Source organism: Phyllostomus discolor, chromosome 1 (genome assembly GCF_004126475.2).
Source record: "Phyllostomus discolor isolate MPI-MPIP mPhyDis1 chromosome 1, mPhyDis1.pri.v3, whole genome shotgun sequence".
NCBI lineage: Eukaryota > Metazoa > Chordata > Mammalia > Chiroptera > Phyllostomidae > Phyllostomus > Phyllostomus discolor.
This window is the reverse complement of record NC_040903.2, coordinates 64,446,546-64,466,676: the sequence shown is the minus strand read 5'-3', so window position 1 is coordinate 64,466,676 and position 20,131 is coordinate 64,446,546. Positions and strand designations below refer to the sequence as shown.

The 20,131-nt window shown below is 43.6% G+C and overlaps 1 protein-coding gene across 1 annotated transcript; it reads left to right on the top strand.

The window, feature by feature from the left end:
* The first annotated feature begins 6,988 nt into the window (after window positions 1-6,988).
* On the top strand, window positions 6,989-14,743 carry VIM (vimentin). The gene is made up of 9 exons (XM_028506058.2): window positions 6,989-7,706; window positions 8,352-8,412; window positions 10,999-11,094; window positions 11,182-11,343; window positions 11,829-11,954; window positions 12,304-12,524; window positions 12,964-13,007; window positions 13,405-13,490; window positions 14,381-14,743. The coding sequence occupies exons 1-9, from the start codon at window positions 7,138-7,140 to the stop codon at window positions 14,420-14,422; spliced, it is 1,407 nt and encodes a 468-aa protein (XP_028361859.1). The 5' UTR covers window positions 6,989-7,137; the 3' UTR covers window positions 14,423-14,743.
* The last annotated feature ends 5,388 nt before the right edge of the window (window positions 14,744-20,131 follow it).

The following is a 20,131-nucleotide window of genomic DNA, read 5'->3' as shown; positions in this document are numbered from 1 at the left end:
TAACCTCTATAAATCTGTTTTTATCAGGAACAAATTCCTTTATTACATTTTTTCCAGACCTCTATAAATCTTAATGATCTCTGTCAGCATATGCATACATAAGAGACCAAAGTTTGATGGGGTATAGTTTAAACTGTTGAGTTTATAAAACATATTCAGAAGTAAACTGAATATTCAGGATTCTGAAGCATATGATTTCACTGGCTAAATGAATGTGGTATGCCAGAACTAAAAGGCATCCCCAAATTTTTAGAAATATCAGTCAATTCATTAAACAATTTTGAGATATGTGGGACAGACTTATTTCATTTTTTCCAAATATATGGGAAAGAGATTTTGGCTATATAGATACTCGTATTTCCTTTCCAACTTCACAGGTTACCATAAATACAAATCAGAAATTATTTTTTAACTTGTTCAGTTCTTCAAAAGAAAACCGTGCTATTAAACAGTTGTTATCATCAGACCCTTTACCTAAATATCTTCTGAAAAAAACTTCCACCACTTGGGAACCAGATGACCTTATCAAAATAGGCAGAGGAAATTTCTAGGATGCCAAAGCACTTGGCAAATCTTCTTGTGACGGGACCTCCTTTTCTGCCCTGAAAAATGGTATAAGCATCATAGGCCAAGAGTCAGATACCTGCACGTTTTTTTTTTTTTGTGCTAGTCTCACTAAACTGTGACAGTACCATTGAGTTCTCTTTCAAATAAGCTCTGGTTTTTATAACTGGGCTAGTTTTGCTTTGTGTTTTGGATCAGGTGAACCAAAACTGAAAATGTAGCTTCACATCTTTGTCTGACATTGACTTGATTTTTTTTTTTGGCACTAGGTTTTCCACATAATAACACCTTTTGTTCTATGTAGGTACTTAATACCTTCCTTTTCCTTAGTCATAAACTGTGCATTAGACTTTGATGAAATTATAAGTTAGAAATTACACAGAGTTCTATGGGAAACTATAATGTGTGTTTTCACCAAAAACAAACAAACAAAAAGATTCAAAGAGATTTCTAGGAATTTGTCTTTAAGCTTATTTTTCTCTAAACTTAAAAAAAAAACTGTTTTGGAGGAAACTGAAGAAGCCCCTGATTTTTCATCAACTGTGGAGACCAGACCAATACACTCACACCAGGTACGGAAGAATATAAAGCAATCGATAACAGCATGTCAACACACTAGAACTACTATAAAGGGTAAAACTGCAAGATTCAGCTTATCCCCAACCTTTCCCCTGAAGTTCGACTTTATATAGACTAGAGAAGGGAAGACAGTTCCAGGAAAAGGGATTCCAGTGAATTATCTTTCATGTCAAACTAATGTTCCACTTACATTTTTTCTTTCTGTGTCTAACACCTCTATTTTCTCAGTCACTGTTTTCGGAAGGCTCAGAGTCCTCTTACTTGCCTGTCCTTTCTCTAACTTCACAGCCTCTAACAATCACCCTCCTCCATCATCACCGTGTCTCCAAGGTCAGACTCCTTTCACCATTCACCTGATCTATTGCAAGCAGGCCTCCAATTGGCCTCCCCAGCTCCTCCTCCGCAGCATGCCAGAACGATTTTTTTAAAAAATGCAGCTACAAGCATGCCTTTCTCCTTGCCACAAATGCAGTGAATTCCCACTGCCCACCACATTAATTACAAACTCCTCTCTCTGGCATTTCGTCCTCCAATGCGTGGTCTCAAATTAGCTTTCGATTCCCTCTCTCCCCTACAACTGCTCCACAATCCAGCCACGCTGGGATTCCCGTCATCGCCTAAATGTCTCCAGAACTCTGTCATCAACGCAATCCTTGCTTATACTGTCCCATTAGTTTTAAACATCCTTTCTTTACCACGATAAGCTGTAACAATCATCCGCTTTCCCCAAATACCACATTTTCTAACTATGTTTTCTGATCTCCCTCAAATGGACATGAGCATTTCTCCAGTGAAAGCCTTCAGTATTTCATTCTTGTCTCCATCGGATCACTCCCTTGCCACATTCTGCTGTGTACTCCCACTCTTTGTGTGGTTCCTAATCCTTTCACAAGGTTAGGAGCTCCCTGGGGTTTTAGAAGTTTCTCACTTGCCTGAATACACTAAGAAGCATCGCAGGCAGTGAAGAAAATGGGTAACACCTGCCTGGTTAGTGGAATATGAACGAAGACCTGGGCATGGGGAAATATGGTGAATCTGTGGAACAGAGAGAAACTTCGGGCCCCACCGACATTGCTGTCTAGTGGGGGACAGTGGGAATAATGATGTATTTGTGTACTCAGTATGGCTTTTAAAGGCCACAATTGAGCTATATGCACTTCAACCTCCTCTGCAGCAAAACTCCTGGTTCCTTCACCATCTTTATTACAAATTGTTAATTAGTTTTTTTCCCTCTTGAGTATTGTCTGAGTTAAACACACACACCAGCCTTCCTGCCTCCCTCCCTCTCTGAACTACTCCTGCATCAATTCATACATTCAATAACTACATCAGGCTTCTCTCTAAGCACTGAAAATAGGACGGTGAAAAACAAGAGAGAAAACCCTGCCCTCATGGAGCTTACATTCTAATGAGGGAACAACTGGTTCACTTTGCATCTTCAGGGAGTCTTCCAAATGCAGTTATAAAAGAAAAGGGGTTGTAGCTTGATGACAGGCACAACGGTGAGGGTAAGGAGAGCCTGGAGGAAGGGAAGCCATTACAGCACTGCAGGGATGAGGTATAAAAGGCTTGGGTGAGTGACAGCAACACAACAGGAATGGATAAGGAAGCAATGGGACAAGACACTCACTGGATCTGTGTGATCCAAGACTAAGGAAGTGGCAATGATGATGAAAGTTTCCAATCTTGTTAGTTTGCTGTGTTGCCCTGATTAGACAAGGAAGTTAAGAGAGGAAGTTGCTGCTGTGGTTTGTGGGTTTTAGGGTGCGGGATGCGCCAAGTCCAGCTTTGGATATGATACCTCCGAAGAGACGGAAAGGAATCTAGGTGAAAACGTTTGACTCTCAGAGTAAGGATTTAGGGTGCAGGTGAAAACCAAGTTCCCTTCTTGTCACTGCTACAACATCTGAATGACATCAAGCATGATATTCTAAGTGTCTGCCAAACTCCTCTAGGAATCTTCTCCTTCACAACAGATTCTGGTAATTATTCCATCTTTTCAGTTCCTGGAATGCAATAGGGCCCTAAATAATATTTGTGAATTGAGTTGGTTGATAGTAAGCAAAATGTCATCATCAGGGCAAAGAGAAAAGTGTGTTTGGAGTCAGGCTTCAATTCAAATTCTTGCCTCCCCTACTAGTTAGAAACCCTGGAGCAAATTGTTAGCCTGCATCTTACACTTCTCATCTGTGAAATGAGTGATCCAATCAATCTTGCAGAATGCTACAGCAGCAATGACGTTGAATTAAATGCATGCAAAGTGCCTGTCATCCACTAAGCACACAGTACTATTTATCATAGTACTGATTATTACTATTATTTTTATTACCTGCCTTTTAGGTTTCGCCATGCTGTTCACCACCTCACTTACTCCATGTTCTCATTTGTTACATTCCACCCAGGCGGTCATGCTAGGAGCTGGATCTGCCAGCCCACTCTCCTAAAGCTCCCACAGGCCCCTAAGCTCCTCTCCCCATGGCTAGATGGTCCGTCAGCTCAAATCACCCAATTCAACTGACATCACCACAGCTTGCAAATTCCAAAATCACTGCTGGTACTTTAGATTTGGTAATGTTTATGCCTGCCTTACAAATCATACCACTGCGTCCTTATTTATACACAACTTGCATCATGCAGTGTTTGAAACAGTTTCACAGTCCAGCATTTAAAAATACTCCTGAGATAGGTTTTCAAAGCAATCAAAAAATAAATATGAAAACTAAGAAAGCTATGCCTGTGTACTGTTTGCTTCCATAAGGTAAGAACATGGGCTGCATATACAGCAGGGTTGGTTCTGACACTCAAGGACATTAGTTCAGACACAGTGACAGCCCTCAGTGATTACTGTCACCCATGGGCTGAGGCACTGTGCCAGGCACTGTACAATTTACTTCACAACGAAATTAATTTCCCCAAAGTTTCACACAGTTTACACAAGTGAGTAAAAGTGCTTTTGTAATCTTCAGTCCACCAAGGTATGGCAATTTCTAATTGCAAAGACACGCTGACACTGTGTGCTTGTGTGCACCCTCATGCACACGCTCAATGGCAAGTGCTGTAGATTGGATGTTTGTGTCCCCTCCCCACTTCCAAACTCACGTGTTGGAGGTCTAGTCTCCCACGTGATGGTTTTTGGAGGTGAGGGCTTCAGGAGGTAATTAGGTTTAGATGGGAAGCAAAAGGCAGAGCCCCACGATGGGATTGGTGCCCTTATAAGAAAAGGGAGAGGCCAGGGCTTGCCCTCTCCCCAATGTGAGGATACTGCCAGAAGGCAGCCCTCTGCAAACCAGGAACCAAGTCCTCATCAGACACCAAATCTGCCTGCACTTTGATCTTGGACTTTCTGTCGCCAGGACTGTGAGAAATCAATGTCTGTTGTTTAAGCCACCTAGTCTGTGGTATTTTGTTACAGCAGCTTGAGCTACAAGTGCAAGTGGACATATCACAGCCCCGAGAACACAGAGGGGACAGTTTAGAAAGGAGAAGGGATCCCCCTGACATGATGAGGAGGGCCAGGTCATCCCGGAGGAAGTTGCTACAGCCATAAGGAACTCGCTGTGGTCACCAACATGGCACACTGCCACACCACACCAGATCCTGGCCCTCATTTTCCATGGTGAGTGGGTGAGCAAGCATCCTCTGATGGCACTGCCCTGAGATCAGCATTTTAGGTGGGGGTAAGGTCTTCCCCCATATCGAGATGGCCTTTTCTATCTTAAGGGTTCCAGGTAAACACACAGTGGTGACACTTGCTGAATAGTGGCATGAATAAAGGTCTCCCAGAGAGCAAAATGGTAACATGGAGCATCACAGCTAGTCTGCCAGGGCACAGGGCCCATGGAATGCTCCTTGGAATAGACTCAAGCCTCCATCGACCATGAGAATTAAAAAAAAAAAAACCCTCAACAAGAGAGCTGTGCAGCAAAGGGGCCAGCAGCGACCTTGGCAGCACCATCAGCCAGATCTAACTGAAGTGAGCTACGGAAAATATTGCCTAAAAGTGGTTTGCACCAAGAAGCTAGAATAAACCCCTCATTTTATTCCACACTGTTTTTCTTAAATGCCAGGTAGCCTCCAGGATGCCCTCCAGAGGGAAGGATTTTACCTTTTCCCTCTATCTATTCACTATAGAATCAAGAGGGTTTGGAGTTCATCCTTTCTGTACTCGCTAAGTGCTCTTAATAAAAAAGAAAAGAAAACAACAAAAAAACTGATTTTTAAATTAAATAACAAAAAGACTGGCTTGCTTGCCTTGGCTGTCTTCATCTCCCTTTAGGGGTGACTGTTCTGTTTTGCATGTTACTAACACGGCAGCAACAACCCTGGAGTGATTTACCTAAAGAGGTTTTGGTGGTGGATCGGAGGAATCTGAACACTGCCTTGGTGCCCTGGATCAGAAGGTTTTTGCTCTGCAGTTGTAACTGCACGAATTCTGGAAACAGGCCAACATGACTTGTGATATTTCCCAGTCAAGTCACCAGGATCCGGCCTATGCATTGCTGAATTAAAAGGAACACGTAAATTTTCCCCCCAAACATTCTGACATTTGAGGTATATAATTGCCTTTCATTAAGCAAACTGGAGTTTTAAAGCAACACCTAATTAATTCCGTTATTGGAGCAGATTACACCTTCAATGATTTCCACTGTAACACAAAAACCAGTGATCACAATTTGATTGTGAAACCACCGACTCTGAATTTCCTCTTTCACCCAGAACTTTCAGATGGCGTTCAAAGTCGGGTGTGGTTTCATGGGATGTGGGTTGGGCGGGGTAGGGGGGAAGGTGGGCAATGAAAGGAGACCAAAAGGAAGGGTGGGAGGGAACTTAGCAAGAAAAACCTGTCAGGGACGCCTATGCAGGGTCTACCGAAGTTTCTTGCTAAGAAGTCCGCACGTTGGAGCAAAATCGGGCTTTGGTGAGTTCGCAAGAATTTCGAGGCAGCTTAGTTTCTCCTGAAGGCGAACCGGACACAAGAAAGCAAAGGCCCAGATTAAAGTTGGGTAAAACTTGGAACAAACCTTGCGCAGAGCCCAGCAGAGCCCGGGGAGACCTGAGATCTTGTCTAACGGTTCCCGAGAACCGCTAGGAGCCCTCAACTAGGCGGGCAGAGAGCGTGGTGACTCACTGCTTGACTCAGCGACCCCACCCTGATCCCCGGGGCTTTACTCGGCCGCGCCCAGCAGCTTGCGAGGTCCAAAGCCGAACCAAGCCCGTTAGGTTCTTAAACAGGAACCCCAAGACAAGATGGTGAAAAGAGATGCAGGCGCAAGCGGTCCCCCTCTCGAAGCGCACAGTGCACAAGTCTGCACAGGACCGACCCTGAGTCTTGGGCTGTGCACTTCAATCCAGGCGTTCTTTGTTTCTTATTCGGAGCCTTCCCATATAACGGATCCCTCGCTCCCCCTCTTCCTGTTCCTTTGCCTGCGGGTCTCCCCACCCACCCGCTGCGCACCCACCCGCCCGCAGGCTGCTGCCCAGTAGCCGCGCGCCCCTCCTACCCGCACGCCTCCTCCCAAACCTCTTCCGCGTGGTGCCCCGCACCCCTTTGATCCAGTGTTAGGCCAGTTTCCCCCACCACCGTCCGACCCCGCCTCTTTCAGCACCTAGGGGTGAGCAGAGGTTGGGCCATCAGCATCAGGAAAGCCCCGAAAGTCCCAGTCCAACCAAGAATTCACTAACGGGATGGTGTCCAGTCCCGAAGAGCCGAGCAGTTGGGGGGAGGAAGACTTGAGCGAGCCCCAGCCTCACCCCTCTGCCCACCCTTCCCGCTACTTGCCGGGTCCCCATTGGCTGGGATGGTAGTGGGAGGGAAGGTGCAGGTTATAAAAAGTTCTCCCTGGGCGGGGTCCAGTCCTCTGCCACTCTTGCACCGGGTCCCGCGCTAGAGACGCAGCAGCGCTCCCATTGCCCACACCCACCTCGCCTCGCTCGCCTCTCTGCCGGAGCCAGTCCCACCGCGCTGCACCTAACCCACCACCACCCTCCGCAGCCATGTCCTCCAGGTCCGTGTCCTCGTCCTCGTCCTCCTACCGCCGGATGTTCGGCGGTCCAGGCACCGGCAGCCGGCCAAGCAGCAGCCGGAGCTATGTGACCACGTCCACCCGCGCCTATAGCCTGGGCAGCGCTTTGCGCCCCAGCGTCAGCCGCAGCGTGTACGCCTCGTCTCCCGGAGGTGTGTACGCCACGCGCTCCTCCGCGGTGCGCCTGCGGAGCAGTGTCCCGGGCGTGCGGCTGCTGCAGGACTCCGTGGACTTCTCGCTGGCCGACGCCATCAACACCGAGTTCAAGAACACCCGCACCAACGAGAAGGTGGAGCTGCAGGAGCTCAATGACCGCTTTGCCAACTACATCGACAAGGTGCGCTTCCTGGAGCAGCAGAACAAGATCCTGGTGGCGGAGCTCGAGCAGCTTAAGGGCCAGGGCAAGACGCGTCTGGGGGACCTCTATGAGGAGGAGATGCGGGACCTGCGCCGGCAGGTGGACCAGCTCACCAACGACAAGGCCCGAGTGGAGGTGGAGCGCGACAACCTAGCGGAGGACGTAATGCGGCTCCGAGAAAAGTAAGGCTGCGCCCACGCGGGGCCCAGGGAGGGAGGAAGAGGGAAACGCCCCCACTAACCCCCGCACCCCAGGAGCCACCACGCCCTAGGGGATGCAGTCGGTTGCGGCTGTGGGGGTGGGGTGGAGACCGAGCGGGAGCGGGGATGTGGCTGCTGTGGCTTAGCACCGCCAAGAACCCAGAAGTTACAATTACTGTTTCCCCTCCACCCCCACTCCTTGCCTAAGAACGCCCGTTTCAATTTTTCAGATTTCACGAATACCACTTTGTAGTAGAAAGCTTTTGCGCCAGATCTCCAAACTTTTAGAAAGTTTCCTGGCCCTTCTGGCAGGCTGCCAGCCCGGGGGTGGAGGAGGGAGGAAAGGATGGCTGTGCTGCAAGGGAGACAAAGGGTTGCCGAGGCTTCTCCGGGGCGGGGTGGCGGCGTTTGCCCTGCAGGTCAGTGCAGCGACCGTGATTGCTTTTCCAAGCTGCGGCCCAAGTCCAGCTAAAACTTGCCGAGAGTGGTAGTTCTGAAAGCCCAAGTGCTTGCTGGCTGCCTGCGGACTTTTGTCTCGAAAAACTGCGGCTCGGTGGTTGGGCGTGGCCACCCCACCCCTGGTGGTGGTTTCCCATTTCACTTTTGGCTAATGTGCAACTGTTACAGGCTGCAGGAGGAGATGCTTCAGAGAGAGGAAGCCGAGAGTACACTGCAGTCCTTCAGACAGGTTTGTAAATCCTTTCCCACTCGCTACCACTGGACCACACCCACCCTACCCTGTGGGGAGCGGGGAGGTAGGGACTGACTGAAAGAAGGTGAAGGGATTAGTCAAAGAACATATATGCAGGACCCAAGGACAAGGGTGACGAGGTGGGCTGGGTGGAGGGGGGCGAAGAGGGGTAAATGGGACAATTGTAAATTCATAAACAGTTAAATAAATAAATAAAAGTTATCCCAAGTTTAAATAGTACAAAACTGCACATCTGTGCTCAAGGCCCCCTAGTGGCAAAAAGGTCCCAGGGTGGGGCTTATCAAGATAAAAACTATTGGATGATTTAAACGGTCCCTTAGGACATAGAGTCTTTAATTTTTTACTTTGTTTCCAGACTTATTCCAAAATTTTTTTTTATGTTTCCATTTTGCAACACATGGATATTCTGATTTCGAGCAGTTCCAGTTTGAGTTAGATTGTGGTTGGCTGAGTTAGCTAACTTTTACAAGGCCACAAAAAGCCCCATTCTGCCCTGTAGTTAAAAACGTTAACTGTGTTGGAGCATAAGAAACTTCGTTTAACTGGCATTAAGCCAGCAAGTTTCTTTTCTTCTCTGCAAGTTCTCTTGTGGTGCTGAAGTTAGATGGAAGTATCAGTATGCACAACGATGTTGTGATCTAATAAGGGTGAAAAGGAGCCATCTGTCGCCTGGCTGAAAAGTATTAATGGTTTCTCTGGACTCCACTATGGAATGTAGATACAGACATTCTGGCTAGTGTGGTGGCTCTGGACAGAAATAATAGGAGTCTTTGTGTTCTTAGGGAAGCTCTGCAACAGGCTACTTTCTTACTGAATGTGTAATGATGTAAGCACAGTTCTAATTGGACACAAGTATTTGCTAACATCCCTTATCTAATATCTGACCCAGACTTGTGAAGTATGTAATATCAGTCATTCTTAAAGCTACAGTCATGCCTCACATTAGGAAAAGCCTTTCTTTGTTGGGTCCTTACATTATTTAGTATTCTCTCCATAAATAAAGAATAACCCTAAGGCTGAAGAACGGAATTTAAATTAAAGAAGTTTAGTTTTGTTTTGTTTTGTTTTTCTCCAAAGTTAGATGGACTTAAAGAATTTTTTAACATAAAATTAGAATTCAGAAGCAGAAAGAGTTAGTTCCTAGCATGGTTTTATTCTTATTGGGATTAGTTGTAAAAAACACTTTCACATAAAAAGGGTAGAATAATATTTGAAGCAGAAATACATTTGCCAAATTAATTTAAACATAGCAACGTGCGGTTCATTTTAGTCATTAAACACTCACGATCATTACATCTATAATGTTTTCTGCAGAGTAGTGAGTTAATATAAAACAATATTAGTATGAAGGTCTATTTAGGGATTAGGTAAAATCCCTCATTCTTTTTAATGAAGTAGAATGTCACATTACATTTTTATAGAGACTAGTAAATTATCTTTTATATCTTTTTTAGGGCTTAGCAACAAGCAAAAATAATTTTTTCCCCAAGCCTGATTTTTGTTTATCATCACCAATTCCTCATTTCCATTTCCATTAAGGTGGTAGAAGTATCTCAATATTTTTAAGACTAAGGCTATAAACTGTGTACTCCAAATATAATTGCTTATAAGACAAGAGATACAAAAATTCTCATGATTTTCCCTTGAGGGGATAAAATCTGAGTTGCAAAATTACGCATTCTTATTTGGAATGTTGCAGTTTACAAACGAGGGAAACTCAGGAGAGGTAGAGCAGCAAGAATTTACATACACAGCAGTTTCATTATATGTAAGTGTTTTGACCTGTCATTCTGAAACAAGCTAAGCAACTGAAGTGACTGACACAGTGCTAACTGAAAAGGATGGGCACACCCTTGTAGGATGAGATGAGAATTTCAGAAAAAAAGTCCACCAGAGAAAGAAAAGCAAATACAGTTTAGAGTTGCATTTCTTTTCCTTGATTTGCCTGACCTGCATCTTTGCCGGTGCCCATCCTAAGTTGGGGTATAAATCTAGCCTTGTAATGTGAATGTCAGATGACTACATATTTACTTTGGATCATAAGGACTCATTTCAGGTGATTTGAGTAGAGAAAAAAAGGAATTTAGGTATACACCGAAACTTTTCATGTGGGAATTTCTGTTCTACATGGACTTGTATTTATGAAGTTATGAGATCTGGTCACCTCCTGTCACCATGCTATTCTATGACATTACCAAAATCCCTTAGATGATACGGCATGGATTTTCTAGATTAAAAAAAAAAAGACTTCACTAGTATAATGTAGATTCAATAATAATTGAGTACAGTTTACTATGTTGTCATACATTTACTTATTTTTAAATTGGCTATTAACTACCTCGAATACAATACAGTAGGTCACAATTTACATTTATTAATGAAAAGAAGAAAATAGTGTATTGAACACTGGGTGATGTATAAGCTTATTCGAAGGTCATAAATTGGTCAAGGTCCTTTTTATAGTAAAGACATAAGCTCATACAGTTAATTTAAAATAAATAAATGAGGTCAACCATAGACTTGAGCATCCTCCATATCCCAGCTTTTCTTTGTTCAAAATAGGATGTTGACAATGCTTCTTTGGCTCGTCTTGACCTTGAGCGTAAAGTGGAGTCTTTGCAAGAAGAGATTGCCTTTTTGAAGAAACTCCACGATGAGGTAAGGGGAGCCACTACCCATGAATGAATGTGGGTGAAGCAGCCACCGTCCTCGGCATGGCTGACCTTCTGTCTGTCCTTTCTTTAGGAAATCCAGGAGCTGCAGGCCCAGATTCAGGAGCAGCATGTCCAAATCGATGTGGATGTTTCCAAGCCTGACCTCACGGCTGCGCTGCGTGATGTCCGTCAGCAGTATGAAAGTGTGGCTGCCAAGAACCTTCAGGAGGCTGAGGAATGGTACAAGTCCAAGGTATGAAAAAAGTCAGTGTAGCTAGAACAAAGGAGGTGCATTGTATTCTGCAAACATCATACCTGTCTGATTCCTAAATACCCTTTAGCTCCATTCAGAAAGCTGGCTTTATTTAACTTCAAGTTTTATTCATTGCAACAGTCTCTCCACCACTCACAGCCAACTCCCTTCCCCTTGCTCTTCCTTGATTCTACTTCAGAGTAAACCCCAACACCATGCCCTTGACTTCTACCCTTTTAAAATATGGGTAATAGAGTGAATTTCTACTGAAACCATCAGTGTCAGTGTTCCACTGCTGTTTGTCTGGTTTTCCAAACAAATTTAGAGACATTTTGGCAGACGTTGAGATTTGAACTTAAAATATAAAGCTTAGTTTGTATCATGCCTTTGTGACCTTTAAGCTTTCTCATTTGCTCAGGTAAGGTAGAATCTTAAATAGAATCAAGCCACTTGGATGATCTGCATTTCTCATTTCTTTCTGACAGTTTGCTGACCTCTCTGAGGCTGCTAATCGGAACAATGATGCCCTGCGCCAGGCAAAGCAGGAGTCTAACGAGTACCGGAGACAGGTGCAGTCCCTCACCTGTGAAGTGGATGCGCTTAAAGGAACTGTGAGTACCACACTGCAAGAAAAGGGGGGAAATAACTCAATTGGATCCCTTCAGTTGAGTAAGCTCATGGCGACACTTAGACAAAACTTCAGATGAAGAGAAATGTATTATTTTCATCCAAGGAAAAGGAGTTATCAAGACAGATTAAAAAAGAGCTTGCGATCTGAAGGTTTTAGCTTATATTATTGTTCCTATTAAAAAGGGACTTGGTACTTGTATTCACCACCTAAAATTGGAGTGCTCACCACTTGCCACTAAAGGAGATGGTTCCAATTGGTCTGTAAATGGTTCTGGGAGTGGCCGGGCTTTTCTGGGAAGTAACATTAGAAGCCTTTCTCACCTCTTGCAGAATGAGTCCCTGGAACGCCAGATGCGTGAAATGGAAGAGAACTTTGCTGTTGAAGCTGCTAACTACCAAGACACTATTGGCCGCCTGCAAGATGAGATTCAGAACATGAAGGAAGAAATGGCTCGTCACCTTCGTGAATACCAAGACCTGCTGAATGTTAAGATGGCTCTTGACATTGAGATTGCCACCTACAGGAAGCTGCTGGAAGGCGAGGAGAGCAGGTACAAAACAAGGACGCATGTGTGCACAAATTAACAGCTTCCAATTTGCTTGGTGTCATGCCACTCACCTTACATGTAGTATCTCATTTCATCTTTAGAGAATTTCTTCAAGGTAGCTACTTATCACTTTTTATAAATAAGGAACCTTATGTTCAGAGAGATGGAGTATCCTGCCCTAGGCAGTTAATCAGTAGCACAGCTTGGATTTGAACCCATGACTCTGTGAAAACCAGTGCTCTTCCTGCCCTATAAGGCCTCCAGCTCATTACACACGCTTGCAGTAAAATACTCAAATGTACTAATACGATCCACCAGAGAAAATGCTTCTGACACTAATCTCTCACTTATGAAATACAAGAGTAAATTTTTTTTATTTGATGAAAACTGGAGTGTATAAATTTGTTTCAAACATTTTACGGATTTTCTTTCTCTTTTGTAGGATTTCTCTGCCTCTTCCCAACTTTTCTTCCCTGAACTTGAGGGGTAAGCATTTGATTGCCATTTATGAAAACTTTCAGCAGTTTGTTACCAATCTGTTTACAAAGCACTCATTTTTAAAATGATACTTGAAAAATGGCATATAAGAGAAAGTTCTATAAAACAGCCACGATTTTCAAAATGCCTTACCTTTTATGTAAACTCCATTGGTCTTCCTCCTAATGGAGTGAACGCTGAGGTAGTTGACCTCGCCTTAATGCTACAGGGTGTCACGCTGGGTTCTAAAATAGGTGACGGTCTTTAGAATTATTTGGGGAGTGGTGCTTTAAACAATTGCTTAAAATTTACAATTGAACAAAAATGATAATTCTTTGGGGAAAATGGTTACTTGTCTTTTTGAAATTTCTTTTTTACTCATTTTGGGCCTATTTTCCTTATTCAGAAACCAACCTGGATTCACTCCCTCTGGTTGACACCCACTCAAAAAGGACACTTCTGATTAAGACAGTTGAAACTAGAGATGGACAGGTTGGTATCTTTAAATCAAAACGAGAGTCATCTCAGATAGGCACTGATAGATAGGCTTTTAAATAAATAGTAAGTCCACCTCAGATTCAGCCCGCTGATTTAGGAGGTTTCAGTTTCCCTTGTGCCTCCTAGAAGGAGAGTAGACCTCTTCTTCCAGCGCTGTACACGGCCAGCTAAGTATTTGGCTCCCGGGTGTGAAGGTGAGACGGCGATCGTGTCTACAGTCTGAAATTAGTGAGCTTTCTGTGGTCCTTAATCTAAAATGGGAATGCAGCTTCCTTGAGTTACTTGGTAGACTAGGCTTATGGACTGTTTCATTAGTCTACGAAAACGTCTTGACCCTGGACCTGTGGCCTTCCCCAAACGCTCCGAAGCCCTGCTATGTGATACGAGGCATGGCCATGCTGTACGATCAAGTCGTTTCCTAGTTACCTCTGTGCTAGCAAAGAAGTGGCGAAATTTATTGTCATCTTCCCTTGCACACACACTTGAAAGTGCCCCAACACTTAAAAGTGGTCGAAATTTATTGTAATCTTGATGTGATCTTCCCTTGCACATGAACTTAAAATATTTTTATTGCTTTTAAACTTTGCTGCATAGAATTACTACAGCATCCTTCCTCATAAACACAGGTTGTTTTTTTTTCCAAAAGTGTCTTGTTTGTTAGTCATAACATTCCATTGGATACTTACTTTGCTTATGGGTGAAGAGCGTCTCACATGTTATTTGTCTCCCTAGCTGTAACCCTTGTCATGCAGAGCCAACATAACCTTCCAACTTTCCCAATAAGTGACCTATAATTAGTAGGATTCTCTTTGTTGTACTTAATGGGGGAATGTAATCTTTAGAGTGTGGTATTATATTTGATTTGAATTTTATCTTTTTAACAGGTCATCAATGAAACTTCTCAGCATCATGAGGATCTGGAATAAAAATTGCCCACACTTGGTGCCGCAATATATTACCAGCGAGAATAAAAAAGAAGTTCATATCTTAAAGAAACAGCTTTCAAGTGCCTTTCTGCAGTTTTTCAGGAGCGCAAGATAGGTGTGGAATAGGAATAAGCTCTAGTTCTTAAGTCCCAACACTCCTCTAAGAGATTTAGAAAAAAAGTTTACACCATAATCTAGTTTACAAAGAAACCTTGTGCTAGAATACTTTTTAAAAAGTATTTTTGAATACCATAAAAACTGCTTTTTTCCAACAACTATCCAACCAATTTGTTTCTGCTTCAATAAACCTTTGGAAAACTCTCGGTGTCTTACTTATTTGATAATATCTATACAATTATCTCAATTTTATAGGACTCTGTCTCTTAGTTAAATCTTGTTGGTCCTAGTTGTCAATTTGACACAAAAATTCAAGTGTAGATTAACTTAAGTTACTGTTGAGGTAGAGGTATTATTTCAGTCATTTTAGATAAGATTTTACTTTTTAATTAAGTTTTTTTATTTACAAATGAATGATACATAATAAAATAAGGTACAAAAGTGATAGGTCTTTTCATAAAGTGAGTTTAACTGAATCTTACAATTCTTTCTACATCCACCTCCCTGAAATGGGAAAGATGAGTGGCCACCCTCTCTGTGACTGTCGGAGATTAACCCTTAATGGGAAGCCTCGCAGGAGACCACCTCATACGATTCAAATCTATCTAAGTCTTTTCTTAATTTTTAGCTTTAATTATTAGCATTTTCATTATCCCCCATTTTGAAAAATGAATAGAAACTGCTCACCATTTAGGGTGAAATAAAGATTAATGCTTGGTTCTTTTATTTATAACAATATTAATCTAAGTTTAAGAGAGAGAAGGCAGGGGATAGCGAGAAGAAGTGATGACATGAAGATAAGTTTAAAAAGTTACCACGGGAACTGAAGTCCAGGGAAAAAATGTGAAAATTAATTCCTGCTGAATTTCCTCACAGCGGTGACAGATGGAAGAGGTGGCAGGTGAATGAGACAAGGCTCTGACTTGGAGCATAGCTAATGTAGGACCACCTTCCAAGAGCAGCCTCCAAGAGGCACAAGGGAACAATCTCTTCACTGAGGTGGTGGGACTAGGAGTGAGTGTGTGCAGTGATGGGGCAGGGGGGCTGGGAGGACACCAGCTTTCACTCTTGTTTGGAAACAAGGATAAAACAGACATGTCTGCAAGAAGGCTCTCCAACCTGCAAGACTTCAGCTAAATAAAGTATTAATCCCTTCGGCTGCCATTACAAAACACCACACACTGGGTGGCATAAACCCAGTTTTTTCTCACAGCTGTGGAAGCTACAAGTCCAAGATCAAAGGGTTGGCAGGGCTGGTTTCTTCTAAGACCTCTGCCCTTAGTTAATCACTTTGTATTAGGAAACCAGCTATAATCATGCATCGCTTAATGGTGGGAATTCATTCTGAGAAGTGCATCCTTAAGCCATATTGTCATTTGTAGAGCACACTTAAATGCAAACCTAGATGGTATAGCCTACCATACCTAGGCCAAATGGTACAGCCTATTTCTCCTAGGCTATGAACTTGCATGTACATCATGTTACTACACTGCATAGAGTAGCAATGGTAACACAATAGTATTTTTGTACCTGAACATATCTAAACATAGGAAAGGCACAGTAAAAATATGGTACAAAAGACAAATGGTGCACCTGCAAACTGCACTTGCAGCATTTGCTGGGTGTCAGCGAATGGGTGGTGAGTGAACATGAAGACCAAGGACCTCACTGTCCACTACTCTAGGCTCTATTCACTGTCCCACAGACCCTCCTGCTTCCTTCTGACAGTGTCAGAACTACAACATGGAAGCTGTCAATGCTACTCCATGAACAGGGATGTGGGCTGGACTGACTGGAAAGATCAAGGAGAAACTAGCTGGGTAAGGTGGGGATCACCATACTAGCAACTGTCAGGAGGGCATGAAAGGAGGCCTGACAATCAGTGGGGATAAGAACTCCAGATGGAGAAATAAAGGAAGTTAGAGGGGATTGTCATGGCAACGTGGTTTTGATTACTACATGTTGGAGCAGTGGTCAGAGTAGGGAACCCTGTGGCATTCAAAAAGAAAAAAAAAGAGGGTATTTAACATGAAGACGGTATAAACTAAGGACTTGATTTTGGAAATTTGTCTGGTTCCATGGACTGGCATATAGGGCTCTCTCTGTCATTGACGTGGTGGAAGAAATGAAACTTACTTATGCTGTACATCATTACAACCCAAAAACGTTTTCAAAGCACAGGCACAGGCTGACTCCACCCTACCACAGAAAGCTTTCACTGGAGTGGCAGTAGCACTTCACACGTGTTCCGGCAGCTACCGTGGACCTACGTCCTTGCACAGGTGCTGTGTCCTCAACAAAGAATTTACAGTGTTGCACTCTGAAGACCATGAGCCTGGATCTGCGAGGGCTGCAGGGCCCTCCCAACGTGTAGCACTGGAGACAGGCTCCTCTGGCTGAAACAGGGCAGTGGCTGACTGGGATATATTCTGTGCACACAGAACGGAGGTGCTGTCAGCCGCGCGGGGAGGGGAGGGCGGTGAGGGGGGGCGGCGGGGGGGGGATCTGTAGCCACGCCCCACAGACCGTGCTCCTGTCCGTCAGTTATGCTCCTCGAAACAGGCGATGTGTTTTCCTTGCTGCTACAAAAACCTAGTTGAAAAAACATACATATGTGTTATAAATATATAAAAATAAATGTTGGGTATAGCTCAGGGATACAAGATTATTTTAATATCATAATTAAGATAATCTAACATTTTGACATATTAGAGAAGAAAACCATATGTTCTGTTTAATAGATAAAAATCATTCCATAAAAGTCAACATCTTATAGAAACTTTTAGAAAACTAGAAATATAAAGGATCTTTTTAACTTGATATGAGGTAGATATAAGAAATGAAGAGTAAACAGAAACAATGGTGAAATAATGTAACTATTCCCTTTAAGATCAAGAAGAACAAGGATACCCACTATTCTGCTCATATACAATATTGTACTATAGGGATAAAAAAATTAAAAGGTATAGTAGTAGAAAAAAAAGAAAACTCATTAATTGCAAATCATATTATTGTTATTGCTTATTTGGCTGACCCAAAACTCTCTACAGACAAATTATATGCAAAGGAAAGTAAAGTCTAAGAAGAGATAAGATGCTCTTTTAAATAAGATAAAATAAGATAAGCACCAAGATAGGAAGATATGTCCAGATAGGGCTATAGTGAAATATAATAGGGTAGCACTGGTGCGGAGATAGACGTCAGGAGAATATAATAGAGCACCCTAAAACAAACTCATGTATCTTAGTTAGTCTGGGCTCTTACAACAAAATAACATAGACTGGGTGGCTTCACCTACAAACACTTATTTCTCACAGTTCTGGAGACTACAGGTCCAAAATCAAGGCGCCAGCAGATTTGGTGTCATGGAAGGGCCTGCTTTTTGGTTGGCAGACAGCCACCCTTTTGCTCTTTCCTCACATGGTGGAGGCAGGGGGACCTAGCTCTCTGGTCTCTTACAAAGCACACATTCCATCCTGAGCACCTGCTCGCAGGACCCCACCTACCCCTGACTGTTTCCACAGGCCCCACAATACCAAAGGCCTCACCAGGGGCCATCACATTAGGGCTCAGGGCTTTCAACATGTGAATTTTGAGGGGGCACATTCAGCCCATAACACCAAGTATATGAAAATTCACTTTCTGATAGAGTGAGCATTGTTCTATTTTTAATTGAAAAATCATTTTGAGAAGGATCCTTAAAGATTTTTCTGCAGGCTTTCTGCAGTGTGGGTCCAATATTCTCTTTCTGGCCATTTTTGTCTTGAGCCTGAAGTGGTATGTGACTCCTTGAGGAAAAGACATGATGACTGAATGGTTTTAATGTCCCTTTAAGAGTTCGCAAAGATGTCTTTCGCATCGTACAAATTCCATACCTAATTGGTGAACAAGATGTCACCATCTATGAACAAGATTAATTTTATATAAATATATATATAACCTAACACTAACTCTTGGAAGCAGGCATCAGGTTTAACAATAGCAAAATCCTTTCTCTTCCCATGCATTACCTACTTCAACCCCATCTTCCAATTCCAATGAAATATGGATAATATAAACCACCTCTACATACTCTAATGTGTGTAGGGCTATGGGCATAGTCAGCTAATCACATGTTCCCCTCAGCACCTCCAGACAAACTCTCTTCCCCTCTGTGAGTCACTGATCGGAAACTGGTTTACTGCAAGAAGAAGAAATGGATGGGTAGGAAGCTGTCCCCAGGTGGTAGATAGGATGAACGGCCTAAAAACAATGCAATCAGCTCTGGGCGGAATACATTCCAAAATGTTTCTCCCCCATGGGGTTTGACAGAAACAGGCAATTTTTGTTCCAGTTGCCATGTCCTTCAGCAAATCATTCTGGCTGTTCAGAGCACAGGCTCCTCGCAAACACATGAGTCACCATTTAGTTCCTTTGCCTCAAAGTGACACAGCAAAGAGGAAGCAGAACGGCATCCGTGCGGTTCCTGTCTGCTCTGGTCAAGACTTTGACAGACTCAGGCCAAGGCCGGGACTTCAGTACCACAGGGTAATGACATTTCCTGGCTTGATCATAAGGTTCTCTCGACAATACTGTGTTGATGTTATTTTATGATTTTCACTAGAATGGACAAGTGACATTTTATACTGGGAACAGCCTTCTAAAATGGTTGATGAGAAAATCTGCCAGGCAGCTTATGCCATAGCAACTCTGCTTTCACAGAGTTTGGCCAATGCACCTTCTTTTTAAAGATATCTGTACATACAGTTGGAGTTCATAAAATCTGAGCCCATCAGAATGACATAAATTTAAATTTCAAATACTGTTTGTGTGTGCATGTATGTGTGTGCGTGTGTTCTAGAAATATGTTGTAAACATCTTCCTGCCAAGGATGGACTACCGTCTTTAGGCCAAAGCTAAAGAAGATGAAGTATAACATCCAACCAGCTGGCCCAAAGAGAGAAGCATGCATTTTAAGGGCAAAGGACCCTCAACACTGTAAACAAAAATGGCCCAGCAGTGGGCAGGCTTTCTCGATTGTACTAGTCAGAGTCAGGAGCAGCTAGATTGCCTTGGCAAGTGGGTGTCCGTGACATCGGCCCATGTGTATAGCCTCTGAGTCTGTCACTAAGACCACTCTGTTCCTACGACCACCGCCCCAGGTCCAGGGTGATCCATAGTGATCACTGGCCAATATCAGCTGGCAGTGTCATTTTCTCTGAACTTCGTTGTTCAGTGTCCCTTCTGCGGAGGGATGCTTTCTAGTCACACTAATAGGAGATATACACGTCTGCATACTTTGTGCAGCTCCTGAATGCCTGTCATGTGGCTCTGCTCCAGTCCTCCTGTGTCTAGCAGGCCAATTCCTTTTCTTTCCAGGCCCGTGGCCAGCCGGCATTCTATTGTGCTCAGCCCAGGAATCTCTATAAAGCTTCACCTCAGGCCACTTCTATTGTGTGCCAGGTGCACTACGTGCATCCCTGCTCATTAGAAAGATTTTTTTTCTTCCGTACTGTCTTTCAAGGCCACCTTTGAATGTGGCTGCCTGTGTCCACCAGGCTTTCCAGGTTATACCCACAAACTGAGCCAACCCATCTGTAAACCAAGTGCAAG